Source organism: Taudactylus pleione, unplaced genomic scaffold (assembly GCF_031769625.1).
Source record: "Taudactylus pleione unplaced genomic scaffold, aTauple2 ptg000121l, whole genome shotgun sequence".
In the NCBI taxonomy this organism is placed as follows: Eukaryota; Metazoa; Chordata; class Amphibia; order Anura; family Myobatrachidae; genus Taudactylus; species Taudactylus pleione.
The window spans coordinates 18,200,700-18,227,567 of record NW_028284523.1 but is presented as its reverse complement, the minus strand read 5'-3'; the positions used below and the strand labels follow the sequence as shown (position 1 = coordinate 18,227,567).

General features: G+C 45.4%; 1 protein-coding gene across 1 annotated transcript in view; it reads left to right on the top strand.

Moving 5' to 3' along the window:
- The window catches only part of GRID1 (glutamate ionotropic receptor delta type subunit 1), a 326,741-nt gene that overhangs the window by 61,474 nt on the left and 238,399 nt on the right, over nt 1-26,868 (top strand). Inside the window, exon 3 of the mRNA XM_088472239.1 lies at nt 3,752-3,925. Coding sequence (XP_088328365.1) covers nt 3,752-3,925 — 174 coding nt within the window. The remainder of the gene's footprint in view (nt 1-3,751; nt 3,926-26,868) is intronic.

The following is a 26,868-nucleotide window of genomic DNA, read 5'->3' as shown; positions in this document are numbered from 1 at the left end:
CATACCAAGCATGTTGACATCATCATGTCAACTATATATATTACATTATTTTGCTGTAGCATGATGTGGGTGCTAACCAATCTAGAAATATGATCAGTAATGAGGCACATGTTTTTGAATTTTGAAATGCTCACATTATAGTAATGGTATCATAGCTGCTTAAAATCACAAACTTAAGAATCGGACTCAATGGTGCCATATGCTGGAATGCATTTTGTATGAGTTTCGTCAGTTGTAGTAGAAAATACTATTAGCTGCTTCAGATCTGACCTTGTTGCATGGGCTGGTGCAGTTTAAAATAACATGATTTATCCAGTAAATAATAATAGCTGCTCTAACTTCCTTATTAATATTATGATATATAAACATATGTATCAGGGGACAAGTCTTGCTGAAGGTTGAGTTGAAAACTCCTGGAATGCAGATAATCACTTCTCATGAGCGAGTTTATTATTACCATTATTACCAGTTATTTATATAGCGCACACATATTCCGCAGCGCTTTACAGAGAATATCTTACCATTCACATCTGTCCCTGCCCCAGTGGAGCTTACAATCTATATTCCCTATCACATGCTCACACACATACACACTATGGTCAATCAATTTTGTGGTGAGCCAATTAACCTACCAGTATATTTTTGGAATGTGGGAGGAAACCGGAGTACCCGGAGGAAACCCACGCAAACACAGGGAGAATATACAAACTCCACACAGTTAGGGACGTGGTGGGAATCGAACCCATGACCTCAGTGCTGTGAGGCAGTAACGCTAACCATTACACCATCTGTGCTGAGTTTATGGGGCTGTATTTTGGAATCAGCGATTACCCTTTATTCTGCCTTGCTTTGATCACGAGAGGGTTATCACTATGTCGTCCTATTTAAGGATTTCTCTTGCAGTCCCCTATTTCCACAGTTTGTTGTATACCCATAACCTTATGTGAGGACTGCAGTGTCTGCTCAATCTATTCTAGGTATTCCCATATTGAGATTACATTACTCAATTTCCTTCTATGGAAGACCTGTGAAGCCCTGAAATGGCAAATTGCAGCATACAAATATTACGTATACAGTAGCTGTATCTATTGGTTCTTAAATGGAACATAGTAAATAGACTCATAAATGTTTAAACAACCAGCACTTTTGTGCTTATTGTGCTATTTCTTTGAGATTATAATACATTTTAATTGTATTTAAGTAATTAGTAAGCTATGGAGCCGGATAAAAAAACTATACATTGAAAATAAGTGTTAGAAGAAATATAAAGTCATGAACCTATAGTTTGTAAGATTGCGAGCAGGGCCTTCCTACCTCTATGTCTGTCTTTTATTACCCAGTTTTGTTCTATTAATGTTTCCAATTGTGAAGCCAACTGAATATGTTGCGCTATATAAGAAAATGTTAATAAATAAAGTGACAGATTTGAACAGAACTGTTCAGTTGTTAATAAAACTCTTTTTTTTTTTCAAAGAAACTGCTGTCAAAGTTATTCAGTGTCAAAAGTGTTAGTCAAAGTCTGATGTGACACAACCAACGCTATGCAAATGCACAAATGCCCCTGACAAATACATATCAATAAAAATATGTACTAAAATATACTAAGTGGTGGGATCTCTGAAATTATTTACTTGTAGGGATAAAACAAGTACATTATTTATTTTTTGCTTTTTCTTGCAGTCTAAACTTGTTGTTCTATTTGAAGCAAAATTTGCACTTTCTAGTAAAAAATAAATAACTGACTAGGAGATCTGGTAGTTTGGCATAAAAGGGATTTTTTAAAAATTGAGTAAATACAATTTAGTTAGTTTCTTAATAAAATTGTGATAAAAAGGCAGTTTCTTATCACAGCACTGGCGAGGGCTCCTACAAAGTTATGAAAATGAAAGCTTATTATGTGTGGAATTAAATCCACTTGGGGATCAAAAATATACAGTAAAAAAATGTTTAACAGTATATGTTTGAAGTTGAAGATTAGTTTGCTGTGCAGGGTTGCTGCTTTCAGTTCATTACATACTATATACTGCAGCTGCAACATAGGTTAGCACATTACCCCTTTATATTACTTGTAGGCTATATACTGGGTCTCACATTAAAAATTCATCAGAACAACACATTTATATTATGATGGCATTTCCTTTGCTAATAGAATAGAAAATGCAGTAACATCCACTTTGAAAGAGATCATCGTGGCAGCTGTCAGTCAGAAAAGGCTTATAAATGATGTATGCAGTTATACAATATATATTCAGCAGTTTCAAAGTCAGTAACTATCTGCTTCTCACATGGAGTTTTGTTTCTTTATGGTGTAAAGTAGTTTCATGTTTCTTTGTGGTAATTTGCTTCAAGCAAGGATACATTTTTAAAGTATGGCTTTATTAAAGAAATGTTAACAATTGCTCAAATCGCTCAAAAAATACTAGCCATGGCTTTTCTGATAAAGACACTGTATGTGTAGAGTTTGTATGTTTTACCCAGCTTTGCATGGGTGTAAAAGGGTCAGTGCAACATATTACTACTATATAAATGCTAAATAGAATAGTTAAGCTGCAACTAAACCCCACTTCCATGCCACTAAAGTAAAAATCTTAGTGAAATAACATTTGTAAAAAAAAATACATACAGTAACTACATACTTCACAGTAAATAGTTAGAAAAATGGCTAAATGCCCATTTAAATAGGTAAACATCCTTCATAAATGAAATATTGCTTAAAATGATGCACTGTTTTACAAACAGTCCCAATATTATACACTATTTTAATTTTAACACCTGGTACCAATATAATGTAATAACAAAGTGTACAATGTGTCACCGTGTTCGAAATTGAAATTCTGACTGTGGGCTCTATGTTCTAAGCTTTGGAGAGAGAGAAAATGCATGGAGATAAAGTACCAACCAATCAGCTCCTAACTGTCTCTTTACAGACTATGTCGAAAAATGACTGTCATTTTTCGACACAGCCTGTAAAGTGACAGGAGCGGATTGGTTGGTAATTTATCTCCATTCACTTTATATCTCTCCAAGGCTTAGTGCATAGACCTTTAAGGTCCTGAACCAGAGATGGACGCAAATGCTATCATGACTGTGCCATTGTACGCAGCGACTGCAAAAATATTCAAATGCGCCAGGATGCCCACCTGCCACTTCGCAGATCCAGCGCTTGCATCCATCTCTAGTGTAGGCCCTAAATCTGTACCAGAACGCAAAAGGTGAGTCATGATGGTCCTCAATCATTCCGTATTATTCAACTTGTTTGATCACAACTGTAGCTCACTTTTTCCTGCATTGTTACATGTCTATATAACACGCTAGGCAAGTTTCAGTACTGATGGAGCAGGTATTTTCTTTTCAATTAGCAGAAGAGATGTGTCGTCCATTGTCCATCATTTTATATTTGGGTAATATCCAAGTAACGATTCAAGTGTATGGACTAATTTACTAGTAGAACTACTAAAAGCTTTTATGCTTTGTGCATTGGGTGCCAGAACAGGCTGCTAGAATTCATGCCTCTCTGTCCACTGTCTTTTTGTGCCATTTCTTTATAGCTTACTTATAGTACTGAGTGCAGATATTTTTTTTTGCAAAATTGCTCATGTGCAAGCAATTCAAGAGTACCAGCCAGTTGCGCTTATGCACAAACTTAAGCGCACAAATCTTTTTAAAACATTAGAGTTGTGATGTTCCAGCTGTACTGTGCGTGAAGAAGCAAGCAGGCAGTAAACACCAATTGTTCTTTCTTTTGTTTTAGGAAATCAATGATGCTGAAATAGTGGAGCTTGTACACAGTGCTCTTGGAAGGATTACAGTTATAAGACAAATTTTTCCTTTACTAAAAGACAGTAATATCAGATGTATGAGTAACAACCATCGAGTGGCTTCACTTCCTTGCGACCCCCAAGAAGGTTATCTTCAGATGCTGCAGGTTGGTATGCAAGCACTTTTAATAATGATTGCGTGTGTGTGCATTTATGCAAAAAGAAAATTAACTACTTTGCAGATGTGTGCGTCCTGAAGCCAGCTTGCCCGCTCACGCATGTACAGTACAGTACAATGAAGTTGAAAACCCAGATGTGGGCTTTTCTATTCCATTGATGTAGGAAAAAATAAATCTTACACTTTATGTAATTCATTATAAAGATTGTTTAAACATTTGAAAACATGAATAAAATGAGCTCTTTACCCTTTAATAAATCCTCTGCTTCGGTACTGAGGACCTCATTCAGACCCGCTCGCTTGTTAGGAGCGATTTTCGCAAGTCTGCGCATGCGTCTAAGTCACAGTGCACGTGCGCAAACTTGCATCTGCATTGTACAATCAAGCCCTCGTAGTACACAGATAGGATGCTACTTTGAGTGACAGATTGCGCCATTTGTGGGTGGTGACAGGGGAAGGTGCTTGTCAACGGGGGAGTGGTTGTGCGAATGCAGGCGTGCCTGACTGTCAGAACGGCATTTAATGGGTGTGTATAATGACGAAAGTAGTGTCATTGCACACGTGACTTGGTTGTTTTTTATCCAGAACTGCTCGCCATGCTTGGGGTAGGTTAGGCCAAGCCCAAGCGCTGCGAGCAGCTCCGATGTCCCTCGATGTTCACGATTAATCAGACTCTTCCCGGAGATTGTTTGCTGCGAGTGACAGGTGGGAGGTTTTATAGTCCAGCGTACGCTAACTGCCGTCGCTCTCTAAGACATAGAGGGTGTCCTTACAGCGCAAAGAGCGAGCGCTTGATTTGCATACAGGGCCCCTTTTTGCAAGCGAGCGATCGCATCTTGCAAGCGGCTCTGAATGAGGTCCTTAATCCAGCGATTACACAGTTCACAATACAGATGTGTCCTTGCTCATCTAGCCTCAAAATACCATGCAGCACGATATGTCTGGGGTGAGTGAGCCACCGGGTCCCGTGCAACACTACTTTTGCCAGGCGTCTTTTCTTGCTGAAAATGCATTTATGCCACAGGCGATGACGCACCAAAAGATTGTGCCAATTAATTTGATTTCTGTAAAGGGAACTTGGCGTGGAAATAGGCTGTGGCTCTGGCATCGTTGCACTAGGCATGCTGATTGAGAGACTCGGTCGCACACAGATATACAAGTGTTGCATATAATTAATCAGCACAGTCACCACACATCTGTACAACCAAGAAGATCGGTGATCCTAAAAAATTCAATCGCCCCCATCCCTGAACCTATCCTAACCCAATCCTAGGGTAGAAAGAGACAATTCTGCTGTTCACTGGCCATCATAAAGACTTTTGAGATATTTGTTTATAGGTATATATACTGAATGCATTGAGTTATCCCAAACCTTTCCTTGGTGGACATGTTTCTAGTCCCCTTTTATAGCTATTAAACACTATACATAAGGGATCTGACAAAGAAGAATACAGAATGATTAAAGGGAAATCTACCAAACTTTCTAAAGAGGACAAGTTGAGGATTTGCTCAAAGTAACCAATCAGATTGTAGTTATAATTTATCTCACACATGCTATAAAATGATAGCTAGAATCAGACGCTTGCTAGAATAGAATGTCAGTTATCATAGCTTAACAATAAAAAAGTCTTATGACCATATAATAATCGTTTTAAACCCCCAGGAGAAAGTCTGCAGTGTAGCAGGCTTGAGTTTCGGCTTTTTGAAAAGCCGGTTTGGGACCTGGGGGTTGTGGGTGAGAGGAGAGGGAGGGCTCCACCCACGGCCACTCCAGGTTTTGGTTCTCGCAGTCTGGTAACAGGCTAGTTAGTTTTTCACCTGAGAGTGGCCAATATAAGCCTAGTGTGTTTAGGGCTGATTGTCTCACCTGGGAGAGCAGACAGGGAGTTTGCTTAGAGACACTTGGATACCTAACTGTGAGTGTTGTGCTGTGCTTTTGTTGCTGGCGAGGGCATTAGGCCCTGCCAGGTTCTGGTAGTGAGGGAACTACCTGTGAAGTTAGTGCCCCGACAGGGCTAGGATTTATATTTATGTTTTCTTTATGTTTCTGACATTGTACAATAAAGACTGGCGCCTACCAGCTTGTACTTGCATCCAGACTGGTGTGCTGCTTCCCTGCTGCTGTGTGTGTGTGTAAGGAAGGAGTCCTCTACCCAGGAGAGGGACCCCCTAACATAACTGTGTCACAATATGGTGGAGAATGCGGGCAACCACACACACTGAAGTTGCAGCAAGAGGAAAACTTTCCGTTTAAAAATTAAAGGGACAGACACCCAATTTGTGAGTGTGGAAATAACGCTGTGTCCTTGGAGTCCCATAGAGGAGGCGTCAGCCCATGCTCAGAGAGGCAAGGTTCAGCTTCCAACCTACACCCCAGGACAAAATGGAGGACATTATTAAAGCCCTGCTCCAAGCTACAGCAGCTCAGCAGGAATCTACCAGAGCTCAGCAGGAATCTACCAGGGCTCTGCAGGAATCCACCAGGGTGCAACTGTCGGCCTTGGAGACAGCCCAGGGGCAACAACAGGTTGCCATCGAGGAAAACCGCTGGGCCTTAGCGGAAAACAGCCAGGCCATAAAAGAGGTGGTACAGCACCTGATCGCCCGGCCCAGAGATGTTGGTACTGGTCCTCCCACCACCACTCACTCCGTACGAGCCAGTAACTTCCTCCAGAAGATGACTTCGGGCTATGATGTGGAGGCATATCTCACCGCATTTGAAAGAACGGCCGAAAGGGAGAGTTGGCCCAAGGAGCAGTGGGCAAGTCTGGTGGCACCTTTTTTGTCTGAAGAGCCACAAAAGGCCTATTTTGACTTATGCCTGGCTGATGCCAATGACTATAAAAAACTAAAACAGGAGATCCTAACTCGCTTGGGAGTCACCACCTTTGTTCGTGCCCAATGGGTCCACCGCTGGGAGTTCCATATGGACAAGCCTCCACGTTCACAGATGCATGACCTCGTCCATCTGTCCTCAAAATGGCTACAGCCCGAGACACTGACGGGACCACAGATCGTGGAAAGGGTCGTGATGGACCGGTACCTGCGATCATTGCCTGCGACTCTGCACAAGTGGGTGAGCCATGCAGACCCTAAGTCCGTGGACCAGTTGGTCGAGCTGGTGGAGAGGTACATGGTGGTTGAGGAGCTGATGAGTATGCCCCACCAAGCCCCGATGGCGCACCGGCGAACTCCCACAGACACTGGTAAGACTGTTCCAGGGGAGAAGGGTGCTGGGCGGTGGAATGTACCTAAGACTGAGGGTGTAGAACCTGGAGACAGGCCTGCAAGGCCGGGAAGGTTCTTGCCCCGTAGACGACTAGACATTAATATGACTCAGTGTTTCCGATGTGGTGGCTTCGGTCATATTGCCGCTAATTGTGCACTTACAACTGAACCTATGCAATGTGATACTGCTCATGTCTACCGCAGGGGGTCTTTCTTTGCACAGATAGCCTGTACGGCTGACCAGCAGGCTGTGACTGATAAGCACATGTGTGTACTCACTGTAGATGGCAACCGAGTAGAAGCACTGTTAGACTCTGGTAGCTTGGTGACACTTATAAAAGCTGAGCTGTTGAACCCCTTGCGGCGTGAGGGGAAAACTGTTGGTGTGACCTGCATACATGGGGATACTCAATATTATGTTACTGCCGAGGTGAACATCGAGACACCATGTGGTTCTGCTATAGTTTCTGGGGAAGGGGGAAGATGTTGTGGAACAACTAATAGTTCCCAAAGTCTACAGAAGAACAGTGTTGGATCTGGCCCATGGACATACAGTATAATGGCAGGCCATCTAGGGGTAGAGAGAACCACTGAGCGAATAATGCAGAGGTTTTTCTGGCGCGGGCTTCATAAAGAGGTGTCTGACTTTTGCGCATCCTGCCCTGAGTGTCAGTATCATGCTCCCAGGCCACATTTTAAGGGTCCACTAGTTCCATTGCCTATTATAGAGGTGCCGTTTGAAAGAATAGTGATGGATTTAGTTGGACCCTTGATGAAGTCTGCCAGGGGACATCAGTATATTCTGGTCATAATGGATTATGCTACCAGGTACCCGGAAGCGATCCCATTGCGCAATACGTCAACCAAGACCATTGCCAGAGAGCTAGTTCATGTCTTTAGCAGGCTGGGTATACCTAAGGAGATACTAACTGACCAGGGTACACCGTTTATGTCCAAAGTCATGAAAGAGTTATGCCGCCTGTTCAAAATCGAACAGTTAAGAACTTCAGTTTATCACCCCCAAACCGATGTGCTGGTCGAGAGGTTTAACAAGACGTTAAAACACATGCTTAGGAAAGTGGTCGACAAGGATGGTAGGGATTGGGACTACTTATTGCCGTATTTATTGTTGGCCATAAGATAAGTTCCCCAGTCCTCCACCGGGTTTTCACCCTTCGACTTGTTGTATGGGAGACACCCAAGGGGGTTACTAGACATTGCCAAAGAGACATGGGAGGGGCAGTCTAGTCCTTACAAAACGGTGATTGAGTATGTTTCTCAAATGCAGGAGAGAATTGCTGCGGTAGTGCCGATAGTGAGAGAGCACCTGGAACAGGCTCAACAGGCACAGCAGAGGGTATACAACCGCAATGCTCGGTTACACAGCTTTGCTCCTGGGGACAGAGTGTTAATATTGGTTCCCACTGTGGAAAATAAACTTTTGGCTAAATGGCAAGGGCCCTTTGAAATCTTAGAAAGAGTGGGGCAGGTCAATTACAAAGTTTACCAGCCGGGGAAAAGAAAGCCGGAACAGATATACCATATAAATCTGTTAAAGCCCTGGAAAGATAGAACGGTACTGTCGGCCGTCCGAGACCCTCCAGTAAGTCCAGGGCCCTTAGTTCCCGAAGTGACAGTGGCAAAAACCCTGTCGGCAATTCAACAACAAGAGGTCAAGGAGTTTCTGATTAGAAATAGGGTGCTGTTCTCTGACGTATCTGGGAAAACCTCGGTCATTAAACATGACATCATCACTGACCCAGGGGTTAAAGTTAATCTAAAGCCCTGTAGGTTACCAGAAGCACAAAGAGAATCGGTGTCGAAAGAAATTAAAAATATGCTAGAGTTAGGGGTTATTGAAGAATCACATAGTGAATGGTCAAGTCCCATTGTGTTGATTCCAAAGCCCGACGGGAGTGTGCGTTTCTGCAATGACTTCCGAAAGTTGAACAGTGTTTCAAAATTCGATGCCTACCCGATGCCAAGAGTGGATGAACTGATTGAGAGACTAGGGACGGCAAGGTATTTAACCACTCTTGACCTAACCAAAGGGTATTGGCAAGTACCGTTAACCAAGAGCGCCAAACAAAAGAGAGCTTTTTCAGCACCAGAGGGCTTGTTTCAGTACAAGATGTTGCCCTTCGGGCTAGATGGGGCACCTGCTACCTTCCAAAGAATGAAGGACAGGATTCTAAGGCCCCATAGACGGTATGCGGCTTCTTATCTGGATGACGTGGTCGTTCATAGTCCTGATTGGCAGTCTCACTTACCCAGGGTATAAGCAGTGTTGGACTCCATCTATAAGGCAGGTTTGACAGCCAACCCAAAAAAGTGTTGTCTAGGCATGGAGTAAGTAAAATATCTGGGATACACCATTGGCAGTGGCCTGATAAAGCCTCAGCTCAATAAAGTTGATGCCATACAAAACTGGCCACGGCCTCTGAATAAGAAGCAGGTGAGAGCCTTCTTGGGAATTACGGGGTACTACAGGAGGTTTATACCCAACTTTGCCACCATGGCAGTCCCACTGACTGACCTGACCAAAGGCAAACAAAAAGTCATGGTAGAATGGAGTCCTGAGGCAGAGAAAGCTTTTCAGGAGTAGAAAGTAGCGTTGTGTTCCCAACCAGTCCTGATGACTCCTAATTTTGAAAGGGAATTCATAGTACAAACCGATGCATCAGAAGTAGGTATAGGAGCGGTCCTGTCCCAGAACAAGGAGGGTGAGGAACACCCTATTTTCTATCTTAGCAGAAAGTTGAATGTACATGAGAGAAACTATGCCACAGTGGAGAAGGAGGCGTTGGCCATAAAGTGGGCGTTAGGAGCTCTCAGGTACTACTTGGTCGGAAGAAAGTTCAAATTGATCACTGACCATGCCCCTCTGAAGTGGATGTCTGAAAATAAGGACAGTAATGCGAGAATTACAAGATGGTTCTTGGCGTTACAAACTTTTAAATTTTCAGTGGAACACAGGCCAGGAAGCCAGCTGGCCAATGCTGACGCGTTGTCACGCGTTCATTGTATGGGGGCTTCAGTTGTTCCGCCCCACAGGTCGAAACAAAGGGGGGGGATATGTGATAGGATCACTGGTAAAGTGGTCTGTGGCAGGTACATTTGTCCCAGATTCCTGTCTTTTGTATTTTAAACCCCCAGGAGAAAGTCTGCAGTGTAGCAGGCTTGAGTTTCAGATTTTTGAAAAGCCGGTTTGGGACCTGGGGGTTGTGGGTGAGAGGAGAGGGAGGGCTCCACCCACGGCCACTCCAGGTTTTGGTTCTCGCAGTCTGGTAACAGGCTTGTTAGTTTTTCACCTGAGAGTGGCGAATATAAGCCTAGTGTGTTTAGGGCTGATTGTCTCACCTGGGAGAGCAGACAGGGAGCTTGCTCAGAGACACTTGGATACCTAACTGTGAGTGTTGTGCTGTGCTTTTGTTGCTGGCGAGGGCATTAGGCCCTGCCAGGTTCTGGTAGTGAGGGAACTACCTGTGAAGTTAGTGCCCCGACAGGGCAAGGATTTATATTTATGTTTTCTTTATGTTTCTGACATTGTACAAAAAAGACTGGCGCTGACCAGCTTGTACTTGCATCCAGACTAGTGTGCTGCTTCCCTGCTGCTGTGTGTGTGTGTAAGGAAGGAGTCCTCTACCCAGGAGAGGGACCCCCTAACCTAACTGTGTCACAATATATATATATATATATATATATATATTATATAATATATACATATATATATATATATATATATATATATATATATTAGGGGTGTGCACCGGCCACTTTTCGTGTTTTGGATCTGGATCTTTCTTCGTGTTTTGGATCTGGATTGGTTTTGCCAAAACCACCCTTCCGTGTTCTGGGTTTTGTGTTTTGGATCTGTATTTTTTTTTTTAAAAGCATAAAAACAGCTAAAATCACAGAATTTGTGTGTTTTTCTGCTCCTATGCTATTATTAACCTCAATGACCTTAATTTCCACTCATTTCCAGTCTATTCTGAACACCTCACACCTCACAATAGTGTTTTTATGTCCAAAAGGTTGCACCGAGGTAGCTGGATGACTATGCTAAGAGATACGAGTGGGCGGCACAAACACGTGGTCCATCTAGGAGTGACACTGCAGTGGCACACAGGATGGCAGTTTGACAAACTAGGCCCCAAACAGTACATAATTGAAAGAAAAAAAGAGGTGCAAGATGGAATTGTCCTTGGGCCCTCCCACCCACCCTTATGTTGTATAAACAGGAAATGGACACTTTAACAAACCAAACATTTCAGCGCCAGGGTCTGCCACACGACTGTGGCTGAAATGATTGGTTCATTTGGGCCCCCACAAAACTAGCTGGCAATTAATCTGTCCCTGCACAAACTGGCTCTACGGAGGCAAGATGTCGTCCTCATCCTCCTCATCCACCGATTCCTCACCCTCTTCAGTGTTGTGTACATCCTCATCCTCACAGAGTATTAATTCTTCCCCGCTGGAATCCACCACCACAGGTCCCTCTGTACGTTCTGGAGGCTGGTCTCCCTGGAAGAGTTGATAATTCATTTTATGAACATCATCTTCTCCACATTTTGTGGAAGCAACCTCCTACGCCTTTCGCTGACAAGGTTCCCGGCTGCACTAAACACTCTTTCGGAGTACACACTGGAGGGGGGGCAACTCAGGTAAAATAGAGCCAGTTTGTACAGGGACCTCCAAATTGCCTCTTTTTCCTGCCAGTACAGGTACGGACTGTCTGACATGCCTACTTGGATGCTGTCACCGATGTAATCCTTTAACAGACAGACGCATGCTTGTCGCTGCTGCTTTGAGGATGCAGGTGCGGCTACAGCCCACACAATTCACAAAGAGAAAAAAAAAGAAGAATTTTTTTATTGTTTGTGGAGCGCACTTTGAGGGTTACACCACCCTTTAACAGACAGACGCACGCTTGTCGCTGCTGCTTTGAGGATGCAGGTGCGGCTACTCCGCAGACATTTCACACACAAACACAGAAAAAAAGAAGATTATTTTATTTTGTTGGAGCGCACTTTAGGGGTAACATCACCCTTTAACAGACAGATGCACGCTTGTCGCTGCTGCTTTGAGGACAGTATCATATGCAGTGACAGTAGACTTGTCAGAAATTGTTGGCACATCCTTCAGTCCGGACCAGATGTCCAAACTGGCCCTTGACTTATGACACAGGCGCACGCTTGGCGCTGCTACTTTGTTGATGCACGTGCAGCTACAGTGCACTCAATTCACAAAGAAAGAAAAAAAAGAATTTTTTATTGTTTGTGGAGCGCACTTTGAGGGTTACACCACCCTTTAACAGACAGACGCATGCTTGTCGCTGCTGCTTTGAGGATGCAGGTGCGGCTACAGCCCACACATTTCACAAAGACAGAAAAAAATTTTTTTTTTATTGTTTGTGGAGCGCACTTTGAGGGTTACACCACCCTTTAACAGACAGATGCACGCTTGTCGCTGCTGCTTTGAGGATGCAGGTGGAATCTAGACGGGATTTGGAACTGGGGACACACTACCTCCATCAATTGTCTAAATCCCACTGCACTAATGGCGGATACCGGATGCACGTCTAACACCAACATAGCAGTCAAGGCCTCAGTTATACATTTTGCTTCAGGATGACTGCTGTCGTACTTCATCCTCCTCGCTAGGGACTGTTGGAGGGTCAATTGTTTAGTAAAAGTAGTGGTGTTCCTACTTCCTCTCTGGGATGATGAACAACTCCCAGCAGCAGCAACAGCACTAGGAGGAAGTGGTTCTTGATCTTTCCCTATTTTATTTTTATCGGAGAAAGTTTGGTCCTCCATTTATGTAATATTGATATATACGTGCGGCTAAGGCGCACACAAATGCAGAAAATATTTTTTTATTTTGTTTGGAGTGTACTTTGGGGGTTACAGCACCCTTTAACGGTCAAGCCAGCCGGCCCTTTACTTATGACACAGGCGCACGCTTGGCACTACTTAGTTGATGCATGTGCGGCTACTGCGCACACAATTCACAAACACAGAAAAAATATATTTTTTTTTAGCACTTGGGGGGAGCACCCCTGACAGACAGAGCACCCCCTGGACAACACTACAGCACCCCTTTAGGACTGGGACACTGCACAGGACTTTGGAGTGGACACAGCCCCTATGGACAACTGACTGCACAACACAGTCCAACCAGCCCCTATGGACTTTGAAGTAGTGGACACAGCCCCTATGGACAACAGCAGCACAGCACAACACAGCCAGCCCCTATGGACTTTGAAGTAGTGGACACAGCCCCTATGGACAACAGCAGCACAGCGCAGCACAGCACAGCACAAGACTACTCTGCACTACACTACACTACACAGCCCAGCCAGCCCTAACTCCCACCCTCCCTCTTCACTGTCCACAGCCGAGTGAGAAAATGGCGCTGACGCGGGTACCTTATTTTGGATCCAAAACCCGCGAGACCCGGAAGGAGGGATGATGACGTTTTGCCTCGATTTCAGATCCGAGTCAGGCGGGAAAAGTCGAGCCAGACTCGGATCGGCCTCGGATCGGGGGGGTTCGAATTTCAGAAATCCGAACCCGCTCACCCCTAATATATATATATATATATATATATATATATTAGGGGTGAGCGGGTTCGGATTTCTGAAATCCGAACCCCCCCGAGCCCCCCCGATCCGAGTCCGATCCGAGTCAGGCTCGACTTTTCCCGCCTGACTCGGATCTGAAATCGAGGCAAAACGTCATCATCCCGCCTTCCGAGTCTCGCGGGTTTTGGATCCTATATAAGGTACCCGCGTCGGCGCCATTTTCTCACTCGGCTGTGGACAGTGAAGAGGGAGGGTGGGAGTTAGGGCTGGCTGGGCTGTGTAGTGTAGTGTAGTGCTGCTGTTGTCCACTACTTCAAAGTCCATAGGGGCTGGCTGTGTTGTGCTGTGCTGCTGTTGTTAATAGGGGCTGTGTCCACTACTTCAAAGTCCATAGGGGCTGGCTGGACTGTGTTGTGCAGTCAGTTCTCCATAGGGGCTGTGTCCACTCCAAAGTCCTGTGCAGTGTCCCAGTCCTAAAGGGGTGCTGTAGTGTTGTCCAGGGGGTGCTCTGTCCATCAGGGGTGCTCCCCCCAAGTGCTAAAAAAATAATATATTTTCTGTGTTTGTGAATTGTGTGCGCAGTAGCCGCACGTGCATCAACAAAGTAGTGCCAAGCGTGCGCCTGTGTCATAAGTAAAGGGCCGGCTGGCTTGACCGTTAAAGGGTGCTGTAACCCCCGAAAGTACACTCCAGTCCAAACCAAAAAAAAATTATTTTCTGTGTTTGTGAATTGTGTGCGCAGTAGCCGCACGTGCATCAACAAAGTAGTGCCAAGCGTGCACCTGTGTCATAAGTAAAGGGCCGGCTGGCTTGACCGTTAAGGGTGCTGTAACCCCCGAAAGTACACTCCAGTCCAAACCAATAAAAAAATTATTTTCTGTGTTTGTGAATTGTGTGCGCAGTAGCCGCACGTGCATCAACAAAGTAGTGCCAAGCGTGCGCCTGTGTCATAAGTAAAGGGCCGGCTGGCTTGACCGTTAAGGGTGCTGTAACCCCCGAAAGTACACTCCAGTCCAAACCAAAAAAAAAATGATTTTCTGTGTTTGTGAATTGTGTGCACTGTGGCTGCACGTGCATCAACAAAGGAGCAGCGCCAAGCGTGCGCCTGTGTCCCATAAGTAAAGAGCCGGCTGGCTCATTTCTTAAAGGGTGGTGTAACCCACAAAGTGCACTACTCTCCAGCAAAAATTAAAAAATATTTTCTGTGTTTGTGTGCGCTTTAGCCGCACGTATATATATCAATATAACATAAATGGAGGACCAAACTTTCTCCGATAAAAATAAAATAGGGAAAGATCAAGAACCACTTCCTCCTAGTGCTGTTGCTGCTGCTGGGAGTTGTTCATCATCCCAGAGAGGAAGTAGGAACATCACTACTTTTACTAAACAATTGACCCTCCAACAGTCCCTAGCGATGAGGATGAAGTACGACAGCAGTCATCCTGAAGCAAAACGTATAACTGAGGCCTTGACTGCTATGTTGGTGTTAGACGTGCGTCCGGTATCCGACATTAGTGCAGTGGGATTTAGACAATTGATGGAGGTAGTGTGTCCTCGGTTCCAAATCCCGTCTAGATTCCACCTGCATCCTCAAAGCAGCAGCGACAAGCGTGCGTCTGTCTGTTAAAGGGTGGTGACACCCTCAAAGTGTGCTACACAAACAATTAAAATATTGTTCTTTTTTTTTCTGTCTTTGTGAATTGTGTGGGCTGTAGCCGCACCTGCATCCTTAAAGCAGCAGCGACAAGCGTGCGTCTGTCTGTTAAAGGGTGGTGACACCCTCAAAGTGTGCTACACAAACAATTAAAATATTGTTCTTTTTTCTGTCTTTGTGAATTGTGTGGGCTGTAGCCGCACCTGCATCCTTAAAGCAGCAGCGACAAGCGTGCGTCTGTCTGTTAAAGGGTGGTGACACCCTCAAAGTGTGCTACACAAACAATAAAAATATTCTTCTTCTTTTTTCTGTCTATGTGAATTGTGTGGGCTGTAGCCGCACCTGCATCCTTAAAGCAGCAGCGACAAGCGTGCGTCTGTCTGTTAAAGGGTGGTGACACCTCAAAGTGTTCTACACAAACAATTAAAATATTGTTCTTTTTTTCGGTCTTTGTGAAATGTGTGGGCTGTAGCCGCACCTGCATCCTTAAAGCAGCAGCGACAAGCGTGCGTCTGTCTGTTAAAGGGTGGTGACACCTCAAAGTGTTCTACACAAACAATAAAAATATTCTTTTTTTTTTTCTGTCTTTGTGAATTGTGTGGGCTGTAGCCGCACTTGAATCCTCAAAGCAGCAGCGACAAGCGTGCGTCTGTCTGTTAAAGGATTACATCGGTGACAGCATCCAGGTAGGCATGTCAGACAGTCCGTACCTGTACTGGCAGGAAAAAGAAGCAATTTGGAGGTCCCTGTACAAACTGGCTCTATTTTACCTGAGTTGCCCCCCCTCCAGTGTGTACTCCGAAAGAGTGTTTAGTGCAGCCGGGAACCTTGTCAGCGAAAGGCGTAGGAGGTTGCTTCCACAAAATGTGGAGAAGATGATGTTCATAAAATGAATTATCAACTCTTCCAGGGAGACCAGCCTCCAGAACGTACAGAGGGACCTGTGGTTCCAGCAGGGACGAATTAATACTCTGTGAGGATGAGGATGTACACACTGAAGAGGGTGAGGAATCGGTGGATGAGGAGGATGAGGATGACATCTTGCCTCCGTAGAGCCAGTTTGTGCAGGGACAGATAAATTGCCAGCTTGTTTTGTGGGGGCCCAAACGAACCAATCATTTCAGCCACAGTTGTGTGGCAGACCCTGGCGCTGAAATGATTGGTTTGTTAAAGTGTGCATTTCCTGTTTATACAACATAAGGGTGGGTGGGAGGGCCCAAGGACAATTCCATCTTGCACCTCTTTATTTTCTTTGCATTATGTACAGTTTGGGGCCTAGTTTTTCAATGCCATCCTGTCTGCCACTGCAGTTTCACGCCTAGATGGGTCACGTGTTTGTGCCGCCCACTTGTGTCGCTTAGCATAGTCATCCAGCTACCTCGGTGCAACCTTTTGGACATAAAAACACTATTGTGAGGTGTGAGGTATTCAGAATAGACTGGAAATGAGTGGAAATTAAGGTTATTGAGGTTAATAATAGCATAGGAGCAGAAAAACCTACAAATTCTGTGATTTTAGCTGTTTTTATGCTTTTTTTCAAAAAAATACAGATCCAAAACACAAAACCCAGAACCCAAAACACGCAAGGGTGGTTTTGGCAAAACCAATCCAGATCCAAAACACGAAGAAAGATCCAGATCCAAAACCAAAACACAAAACACGAAAAGTGGCCGGTGCACACCCCTAATATATATATACAATTTTGCTTATTATGCCAGTGGTGCCTGCTGTAGCATCACTGATGGTTCCTCTGTATTCTCCCCTACCTCATCTGTTAATGGTCAGTTATTCTGTAATTAATCCTTCTCCACCACACACACTCCTTTCCCTTAGTAGGATGGAATCTTTAGAGCACTCTGGGGGTCATTCAGACCCGCTCATGAGTGCAGGACACTCGCAAGCGGGTCGATGGTGCCGAATTGCGCATGCACTCGACAGAGGGAGCTGCGTTGTGCGCATGCGTGAGACCCGAATAATGACGGCCAAGCCGTCGTTATGGGTCTCGCACCAAAGGGGGTGTGCTGTCGATGGTGAGTGACAGCACGCCCCCTTTGGTGGGCGTGCTAGGGGCATGGCTGCCAAATGGAGGCGTTCCCATGGGAACGCTTACCGTCTGAGTCCGGCCCTACTGACATCACTAGTGATGTCAGTGGGAGTGATTTTGGCTCTGATAGAGCCAAAATCACTCCAGGGCTTGCGGTCACCGAGACCCTACTGCAGGGTCTCGTCGCAAGCCCAATGGTCGCGATGGTTTTGACCATCGCGACCATCATCATGGACGCTCGCTATAGCTGTGGGTGGTAACCCACAGCTATGCTAGTGTCCATGAGGCCGCTCCAAGTTGAGGGAGGAGGGCCCTGATTCAGAGCGAGCGGTCTGGTCAGAGCTTCCGGCTCTGAATCAGTCCCTCTGTTTTAATAAAAATATCCTGTGCTGGACAAATTGGAAGTATATCACTGGTACACAATAGATAAATAATACAAAGTGTCCTGCAAAGACAGCATATGCAGCTGGTGCTGCCCAGTATTGATGGACAGTTTATTTAGGAGAAGAGAAAGAACTATATAGTTGGGGCACCTATAAGTGGAATAGCAGCAACAAAGTGACTGACAACAATAGGGAGGTATTCAATTAGCCACGGGGTTTCTCCCACGACTAATCACCGGCAAAAATCCCTACGGCGCGGGGAAAGGCTATTCAATTAAATACCCTTTTTCCAATGCTGAAAAATCTGGATTCGGGCACGGAAACCTACTGATTCTGCGTAAACTGTGGAATCAATGGTGTTTTTCCCTGCGTGCGAACCCAATTTTGTGTTTTTTTTCCGCGAACTTTACCTCGCACCTCCATGAGCTGCGAGGAAAAGTCTGACAGTTGGTGCTCACACATGGGGTTAACCCCACTAATTGAATTGCTCCGGCGTGGGAATTAGCCGCGTGAATTAAATACCCCCATAGGACCTGATTCAGAGGTGTATGCAATTAAAAAACAATGCTGATGTCCAAGTAGCTGATTGGTTATTTAAAACTGTGCAGGCGCAAAATGGTCAGGAGCACCCTACAATGCATGCGTTACATAGAGGGTGTGCAAAAAGAAGCTGTTGCAATCTGCTTAGACTGTATCAGATATGGGCTGGAAAGGGATCTGCGTTCCTGAGCAGTAAAGGGTAGCCCATAGTGAACGCAAAAATATTCTCAAGGGTGAGTTATGGGAGTGTTGCGGGCGTCTTAGTAAAATCGGCTGTTTTCTGAGACTCATAGCTGCAGGCACAGAGGCCATGTTTTAGACAGGAAGCTGCACCTGCCATAGGGCTGGTGCATACAGTATGTTGATGGTGCATGTTCAGTACTTGCTCATTCAGATACAGGCTTATTACCAGGGAAAGTCTGAAACTAACATTTGCATATATATAGAGGAAATTGCAGCATCACCTCTGCATCAGGCCCACATATTGTGCAATACTTCACAAAGAAACCGTGTATATTCCACCTAAGTAGACATGTTAAAAGTAGGGGTGAGCGGGTTCGGATTTCTGAAATCCGAACCCCCCCGAGCCCCCCCGATCCGAGTCCGATCCGAGTCAGGCTCGACTTTTCCCGCCTGACTCGGATCTGACATCGAGGCAAAACGTCATCATCCCGCCTTCCGAGTCTCGCGGGTTTTGGATCCTATATAAGGTACCCGCGTCGGCGCCATTTTCTCACTCGGCTGTGGACAGTGAAGAGGGAGGGTGGGAGTTAGTGCTGTGTAGTGTAGTGTAGTGTAGTGTAGTGCTGCTGTTGTCCACTACTTCAAAGTCCATAGGGGCTGGCTGTGTTGTGCTGTGCTGCTGTTGTTAATAGGGGCTGTGTCCACTACTTCAAAGTCCATAGGGGCTGGCTGGACTGTGTTGTGCAGTCAGTTCTCCATAGGGGCTGTGTCCACTCCAAAGTCCTGTGCAGTGTCCCAGTCCTAAAGGGGTGCTGTAGTGTTGTCCAGGGGGTGCTCTGTCCATCAGGGGTGCTCCCCCCAAGTGCTAAAAAAATAATATATTTTCTGTGTTTGTGAATTGTGTGCGCAGTAGCCGCACGTGCATCAACAAAGTAGTGCCAAGCGTGCGCCTGTGTCATAAGTAAAGGGCCGGCTGGCTTGACCGTTAAGGGTGCTGTAACCCCCGAAAGTACACTCCAGTCCAAACCAAAAAAAAAATTATTTTCTGTGTTTGTGAATTGTGTGCGCAGTAGCCGCACGTGCATCAACAAAGTAGTGCCAAGCGTGCGCCTGTGTCATAAGTAAAGGGCCGGCTGGCTTGACCGTTAAGGGTGCTGTAACCCCCGAAAGTACACTCCAGTCCAAACCAAAAAAAAAATTATTTTCTGTGTTTGTGAATTGTGTGCGCAGTAGCCGCACGTGCATCAACAAAGTAGTGCCAAGCGTGCGCCTGTGTCATAAGTAAAGGGCCGGCTGGCTTGACCGTTAAGGGTGCTGTAACCCCCGAAAGTACACTCCAGTCCAAACCTAAAAAAAAATTATTTTCTGTGTTTGTGAATTGTGTGCGCAGTAGCCGCACGTGCATCAACAAAGTAGTGCCAAGCGTGCGCCTGTGTCATAAGTAAAGGGCCGGCTGGCTTGACCGTTAAAGGGTGCTGTAACCCCCGAAAGTACACTCCAGTCCAAACCAAAAAAAAATTATTTTCTGTGTTTGTGAATTGTGTGCGCAGTAGCCGCACGTGCATCAACAAAGTAGTGCCAAGCGTGCGCCTGTGTCATAAGTAAAGGGCCGGCTGGCTTGACCGTTAAGGGTGCTGTAACCCCCAAAAGTACACTCCAGTCCAAACCTAAAAAAAAATTATTTTCTGTGTTTGTGAATTGTGTGCGCAGTAGCCGCACGTGCATCAACAAAGTAGTGCCAAGAGTGCCCCTGTGTCATAAGTAAAGGGCCGGCTGGCTTGACCGTTAAAGGGTGCTGTAACCCCCGAAAGTACACTCCAGTCCAAACCAAAAAAAAATTATTTTCTGTGTTTGTGAATTGTGTGCGCAGTAGCCGCACGTGCATCAACAAAGTAGTGCCAAGCGTGCGCCTGTGTCATAAGTAAAGGGCCGGCTGGCTTGACCGTTAAAGGGTGCTGTAACCCCTGAAAGTACACTCCAGTCCAAACCAAAAAAAAATTATTTTCTGTGTTTGTGAATTGTGTGCGCAGTAGCCGCACGTGCATCAACAAAGTAGTGTCAAGCGTTCGCCTGTGTCATAAGTAAAGGGCCGGCTGGCTTGACCGTTAAGGGTGCTGTAACCCCCGAAAGTACACTCCAGTCCAAACCAAAAAAAAAATTATTTTCTGTGTTTGTGAATTGTGTGCGCAGTAGCCGCACGTGCATCAACAAAGTAGTGCCAAGCGTGCGCCTGTGTCATAAGTAAAGGGCCGGCTGGCTTGACCGTTAAGGGTGCTGTAACCCCCGAAAGTACACTCCAGTCCAAACCAAAAAAAAAATTATTTTCTGTGTTTGTGAATTGTGTGCGCAGTAGCCGCACGTGCATCAACAAAGTAGTGCCAAGCGTGCGCCTGTGTCATAAGTAAAGGGCCGGCTGGCTTGACCGTTAAGGGTGCTGTAACCCCCGAAAGTACACTCCAGTCCAAACCTAAAAAAAAATTATTTTCTGTGTTTGTGAATTGTGTGCGCAGTAGCCGCACGTGCATCAACAAAGTAGTGCCAAGCGTGCGCCTGTGTCATAAGTAAAGGGCCGGCTGGCTTGACCGTTAAAGGGTGCTGTAACCCCCGAAAGTACACTCCAGTCCAAACCAAAAAAAAATTATTTTCTGTGTTTGTGAATTGTGTGCGCAGTAGCCGCACGTGCATCAACAAAGTAGTGCCAAGCGTGCGCCTGTGTCATAAGTAAAGGGCCGGCTGGCTTGACCGTTAAGGGTGCTGTAACCCCCGAAAGTACACTCCAGTCCAAACCTAAAAAAAAATTATTTTCTGTGTTTGTGAATTGTGTGCGCAGTAGCCGCACGTGCATCAACAAAGTAGTGCCAAGAGTGCGCCTGTGTCATAAGTAAAGGGCCGGCTGGCTTGACCGTTAAAGGGTGCTGTAACCCACAAAGTACACTCCAGTCCGAACCAAAAAAAAATTTATTTTCTGTGTTTAGCCGCACGTATATATCAAATCGATATAACATAAATGGAGGACCAAACTTTCTCCGATAAAAATAAAATAGAGAAAGATCAAGAACCACTTCCTCCTAGTGCTGAAGCTGCTGCCACTAGTCATGACATAGACGATAACATGCCATCAACGTCGTCTGCCAAGGCCGATGCCCAATGTCATAGTAGAGGGCACATACAATCCCAAATGGCAAAGTTCAGGAAAATGACCTTGAAAAAGACATTTAAATCAGCTGAAGAGAAACGTAAACTTGCCAATATGCCATTTACGACACGGAGTGGCAAGGAACGGCTAAGGTCGATCCCTAGTATGTTCATGACTAGTGGTTCAGCTTCACATGACGATGGAAGCACTCCTCCCACTAAAAAAATCAAAAGAGTTAAGCTGGCAAAAGCACAGCGAAGAACTGTGCTTTCTAAGAAGATATCACAAATCCCCAAAGAGAGTCCAAGTGTGGTGGTGGTTGCGATGCCTGACCTTCCCAGCACTGGACGGGAAGAGGTGGCTCTTTCCACCATTTGCACGCCCCCTGCAAGTGCTGAAAGGAGCACCCACAGTCCACTTGCTGATATGCAAATTGAAGATGTCACTGTTGAAGTACAACAGGATGAGGATACTGGTGTAGCTGGCGCTGAGGAGGAAGTTGGCGAGGAGGATTCTGATGGTGATGTGGTTTGTTTAAATCAGGCTCCGGGGGAGACAGTTGTTGTCCGTGGGATGAAAAAGCCCATCACGGTCATGCCTGGGCAGAAGACCAAACATTCCACCTCTTTGGTCTGGCAATATTTCTATCCAAATCCGGACAACAACTGTCTTGCCATATGTACCATATGTAAAGGTGAAATAAGTAGGGGTAGGGACGTCAACCACCTAGGAACATCCTCCCTTATACGGCACCTGCAGCGCGTTCATAAAAAGTTACTGTCAAGTTCAGAAACTTTGGCTCAGACCGTAAGCAGTCCAGGGACACCTAAATCCCGTTGTCCTGTTGTATCCAAGCGCCTGCAAACCACACCGTCAACTCCCTCCTCGTCAATTTCCTCCTTAGTCAGGATCGGAAGTAGTCCTGCAGGCCATATCACTGGCATGACTGACTCTCCTATCCGGGATTCCTCCGGAGGATCCTGCATTGCTACGCCTACTGCTGCCGCTGCTGCTGTTGCTGCTGCTGCTGGGAGTCGTTCATCATCCCAGAGAGGAAGTAGGAACACCACTACTTTTACTAAACAATTGACCCTCCAACAGTCCTTAGCGAGGAGGATGAAGTACGACAGCAGTCATCCTGAAGCAAAACGTATAACTGAGGCCTTGACTGCTATGTTGGTGTTAGACGTGCGTCCGGTATCCGCCATTAGTGCAGTGGGATTTAGACAATTGATGGAGGTAGTGTGTCCCCGGTTCCAAATCCCGTCTAGATTCCACTTCACTAGGCAGGCGATACCGAGACTGTACAGAAACGTCAGAAAAAGTGTCCTCAGTGTCCTGAAAAATGCCGTTGTACACAATGTCCACTTAACCACGGACATGTGGACAAGTGGAACAGGGCAGACTAAGGACTATATGACTGTGACAGCCCACTGGGTAGATGTATCACCTTACGCAGCAACAGCAGCAGCGTCACCAGTAGCAGCATCTCAGAAACGCCAGCTCGTTACAAGGCAGGCTACGCTGTGTATCACCGGTTTCAGTAAGAGGCACACCGCCGACAACCTCTTAGAGAAACTGAGGGAAATCATCGCCCAGTGGCTTACCCCACTTAGACTCTCCTGGGGATTTGTGATATCTGACAACGCCACCAATATTGTGCGGGCATTACATCTGGGCAAATTCCAGCACGTCCCATGTTTTGCTCACACAATAAACTTGGTGGTGCAGAATTTTCTGAAAAGCGACAGGGGCGTGCAGGAGACGCTTTGGGTGGCCCGAAAAATTTCTGGCCACTTTCGCCATTCAGCGACTGCGTGCCGAAGACTGGAGCGCCAGCAAACACTCTTGAACCTGCCCCGCCATCACCTGAAGCAAGAGGTTGTGACGCGGTGGAACTCAACCCTCTATATGCTTCAGAGGATGGAGGAGCAGCAAAAGGCCATACAAGCCTATACATCCACCTATGACATAGGCAAAGGAGGGGGTATGCACCTGACTCAAGCGCAGTGGAGAATGATTTCCGTGTTGTGCAAGGTTCTTCAGCCCTTCGAACTTGCCACACGTGAAGTCAGGTCATTCCCCTCATCAGGCTTTTGCAGAAGCAGCTGGAGAAAGTGAAGGAGGAGCTAAGACGGAGCGATTCCGCTCGGCATGTGGGACTTGTGGATGAAGCCCTTCATTCGCTTTGCCAGGATTCCAGGGTGGTCAATCTGTTGAAATCAGACCACTACATTTTGGCCACCGTGCTCGATCCTAGGTTTAAAGCCTATGTGGTGTCTCTCTTTCCGGCCGACACAAGCCTGCAGAGGTGCAAAGACCTGCTGGTGAACACACTGTCAGCTGAAGCGGAACGTGACACGTCAACGGCTCCTTCTTCATTTTCTCCCGCAACTGGGGCTGCCAGGAAAAAACTTAGGTATCCTAAGCAACCCGCTGGCGGTGATGCAGGGCAGGCAGGACCAAGTTTGGACATCTGGTCCGGACTGAAGGACCTGGCAACAATTTCTGACATGTCTACTGTCACTGCATATGATACTGTCACCATTGACAGAATGGTGGAGGATTACATCGGTGACAGCATCCAAGTAGGCATGTCAGACAGTCCATACCTGTACTGGCAGGAAAAAGAGGCAATTTGGAGGCCCCTGTACAAACTGGCTCTATTTTACCTGAGTTGCCCCCCCTCCAGTGTGTACTCCGAAAGAGTGTTTAGTGCAGCCGGGAACCTTGTCAGCGAAAGGCGTAGGAGGTTGCTTCCACAGAATGTGGAGAAGATGATGTTCATCAAAATGAATTATCAGCTCTTCCAGGGAGACCAGCCTCCAGAAGGTACAGAGGGACCTGTGGTGGTGGATTCAAGTGGGGACGAGTTAATACTTTGTGAGGATGAGGATGTACACACTGAAGAGGGTGAGGAATCGGTGGATGAGGAGGATGAGGATGACATCTTGCCTCCGTAGAGCCAGTTTGTGCAGGGACACATTAATTGCCAGCTTGTTTTGTGGGGGCCCAAACGAACCAATCATTTCAGCCACAGTTGTGTGGCAGACCCTGGCGCTGAAATGATTGATTTGTTAAAGTGTGCATGTCCTGTTTATACAACATAAGGGTGGGTGGGAGGGCCCAAGGACAATTCCATCTTGCACCTCTTTTTTTCTTTGCATTATGTACAGTTTGGGGCCTAGTTTTTCTAACTGCCATCCTGCCTGCCACTGCAGTGTCACTCCTAGATGGGTCACGTGTTTGTGCCGCCCACTCGTGTCGCTTAGCATAGTCATCCAGCTACCTCGGTGCAACCTTTTGGACATAAAAACACTATTGTGAGGTGTGAGGTGTTCAGAATAGACTGGAAATGAGTGGAAATTAAGGTTATTGAGGTTAATAATAGCATAGGAGCAGAAAAACCTACAAATTCTGTGATTTTAGCTGTTTTTATGCTTTTTTTCAAAAAAATACAGATCCAAAACACAAAACCCAGAACCCAAAACACGGAAGGGTGGTTTTGGCAAAACCAATCCAGATCCAAAACACGAAGAAAGATCCAGATCCAAAACCAAAACACAAAACACGAAAAGTGGCCGGTGCACACCCCTAGTTAAAAGTGTATCCAAGCAGGGAGAAATATAAAGAAGTGGGTGCTAAATGTGAAAGTGTACTAAAACACAGAGAGATGACACTGATCAAGCCAGTTGTAGTTCACCTTTTTGAAATACAGGGGTTCCCCTGTGCATACTTAACTAAGAGTACTGAATCTACAGAGTTCACCCGCTTTTCCTATAGACTGTAGCGAACGATTTATGATGGTAGATGATTTGAGTTCTGTGGAGGGGATCCATGGGAAAAAAAAAACCTCCTTGAGTGAATGCTCATCCCAGGACCATAACTGGGAAGTGGGCAAGTGGTGCCGCCATCCAGGGAGTATGGCCTATGGGGCAGCACTGTCACTGCTCTGTAGCACCTGTATATGGCATACAGGGTGCCAATAACATTATTACAGATTGTTTTGTCTGTGAACACGAACTGAAGTCTGTGGTGAAACTGGAAAACAGGACGGCCATAAGTACTCTCATGAATGATGATAGGACTGACGAGGAATATGAGTGATCTGTTGGAAACTGATGGACAGGTGATTGCTGCTGGATTTGTATACTGTATAATATAATCCTTAGGAACTTGAGCCCAGAAAATAAAATAAAAATTAAAGTGAAAATGTTTGCTCTGTGTTTATTTAGTAACAGATATTTTTATAGTGCACATATTACACAGCACGTTACAGATAATAATTCTGTCATTTATATCAGTCCCTGCCTCAGAGGAGCTTTCAATCTATATTAACAAGAACTGAGTGGCACATACACACTAAGGTTATTTTATTTATTAATAGAATAACATCCAAGGCACTGGCGGGAACCTTGTTAATAAAAAAAGATAACATTCATAATATACAGCACTAATTGTGCAAAAAGTGGCCGACCAATAGCTGCAAGCCAAACAAAAACTGGTAATGTGAAATGGCGCTATGTGCAAAAAGATTGTGGTATATTTGGTGTATATAAATGTACCTAAATATTAAAAGTAATGGCTGTGCTTATATTAACCATCATCAGTTGTATTGCATATACATACAATAGCCAAGAATATATATATATATATATATATATATATATATATATATATCTTTTTGTACATAGTGCCATTCCATTTTTCTTTTCTTATTTTATTTGTCAGCTTCCAACTGTGCCGTGTTGCAGGAAACATGAGCAAGATCATCTTGTGAGAGGTTTTATAAAAAAACCAGCACATTTACTAAAAGGTATGCTTGGGCTGATATTCTATCAATTAAACTCTGTTGCCTGGTGATACTGGCTGCCAGCGGTAAGAATACAGAATTTTTAGAGCTTTGGTAGGCTAGATTTGGTGGATCTAAAAATGCTTTACACAGCTTGTCAGTTCACAGATACTCAGCGGAACTGGAAGCCCTGACTTTCAGTTCTCTTGTTAAAAAAATAATAATAATAATAATGCATAATAAAATATTTTTGAGACAATATTTCCTAATATCAAAAAACAGAAAAAAAATCCCCCAGCACACCACAATGGGCCAGCAGATGAGATTAGAGATGAGCGGTTCGGTTTTGGCTTGGTTAACTTCTGAACTGAAAACCGAATCTAAAT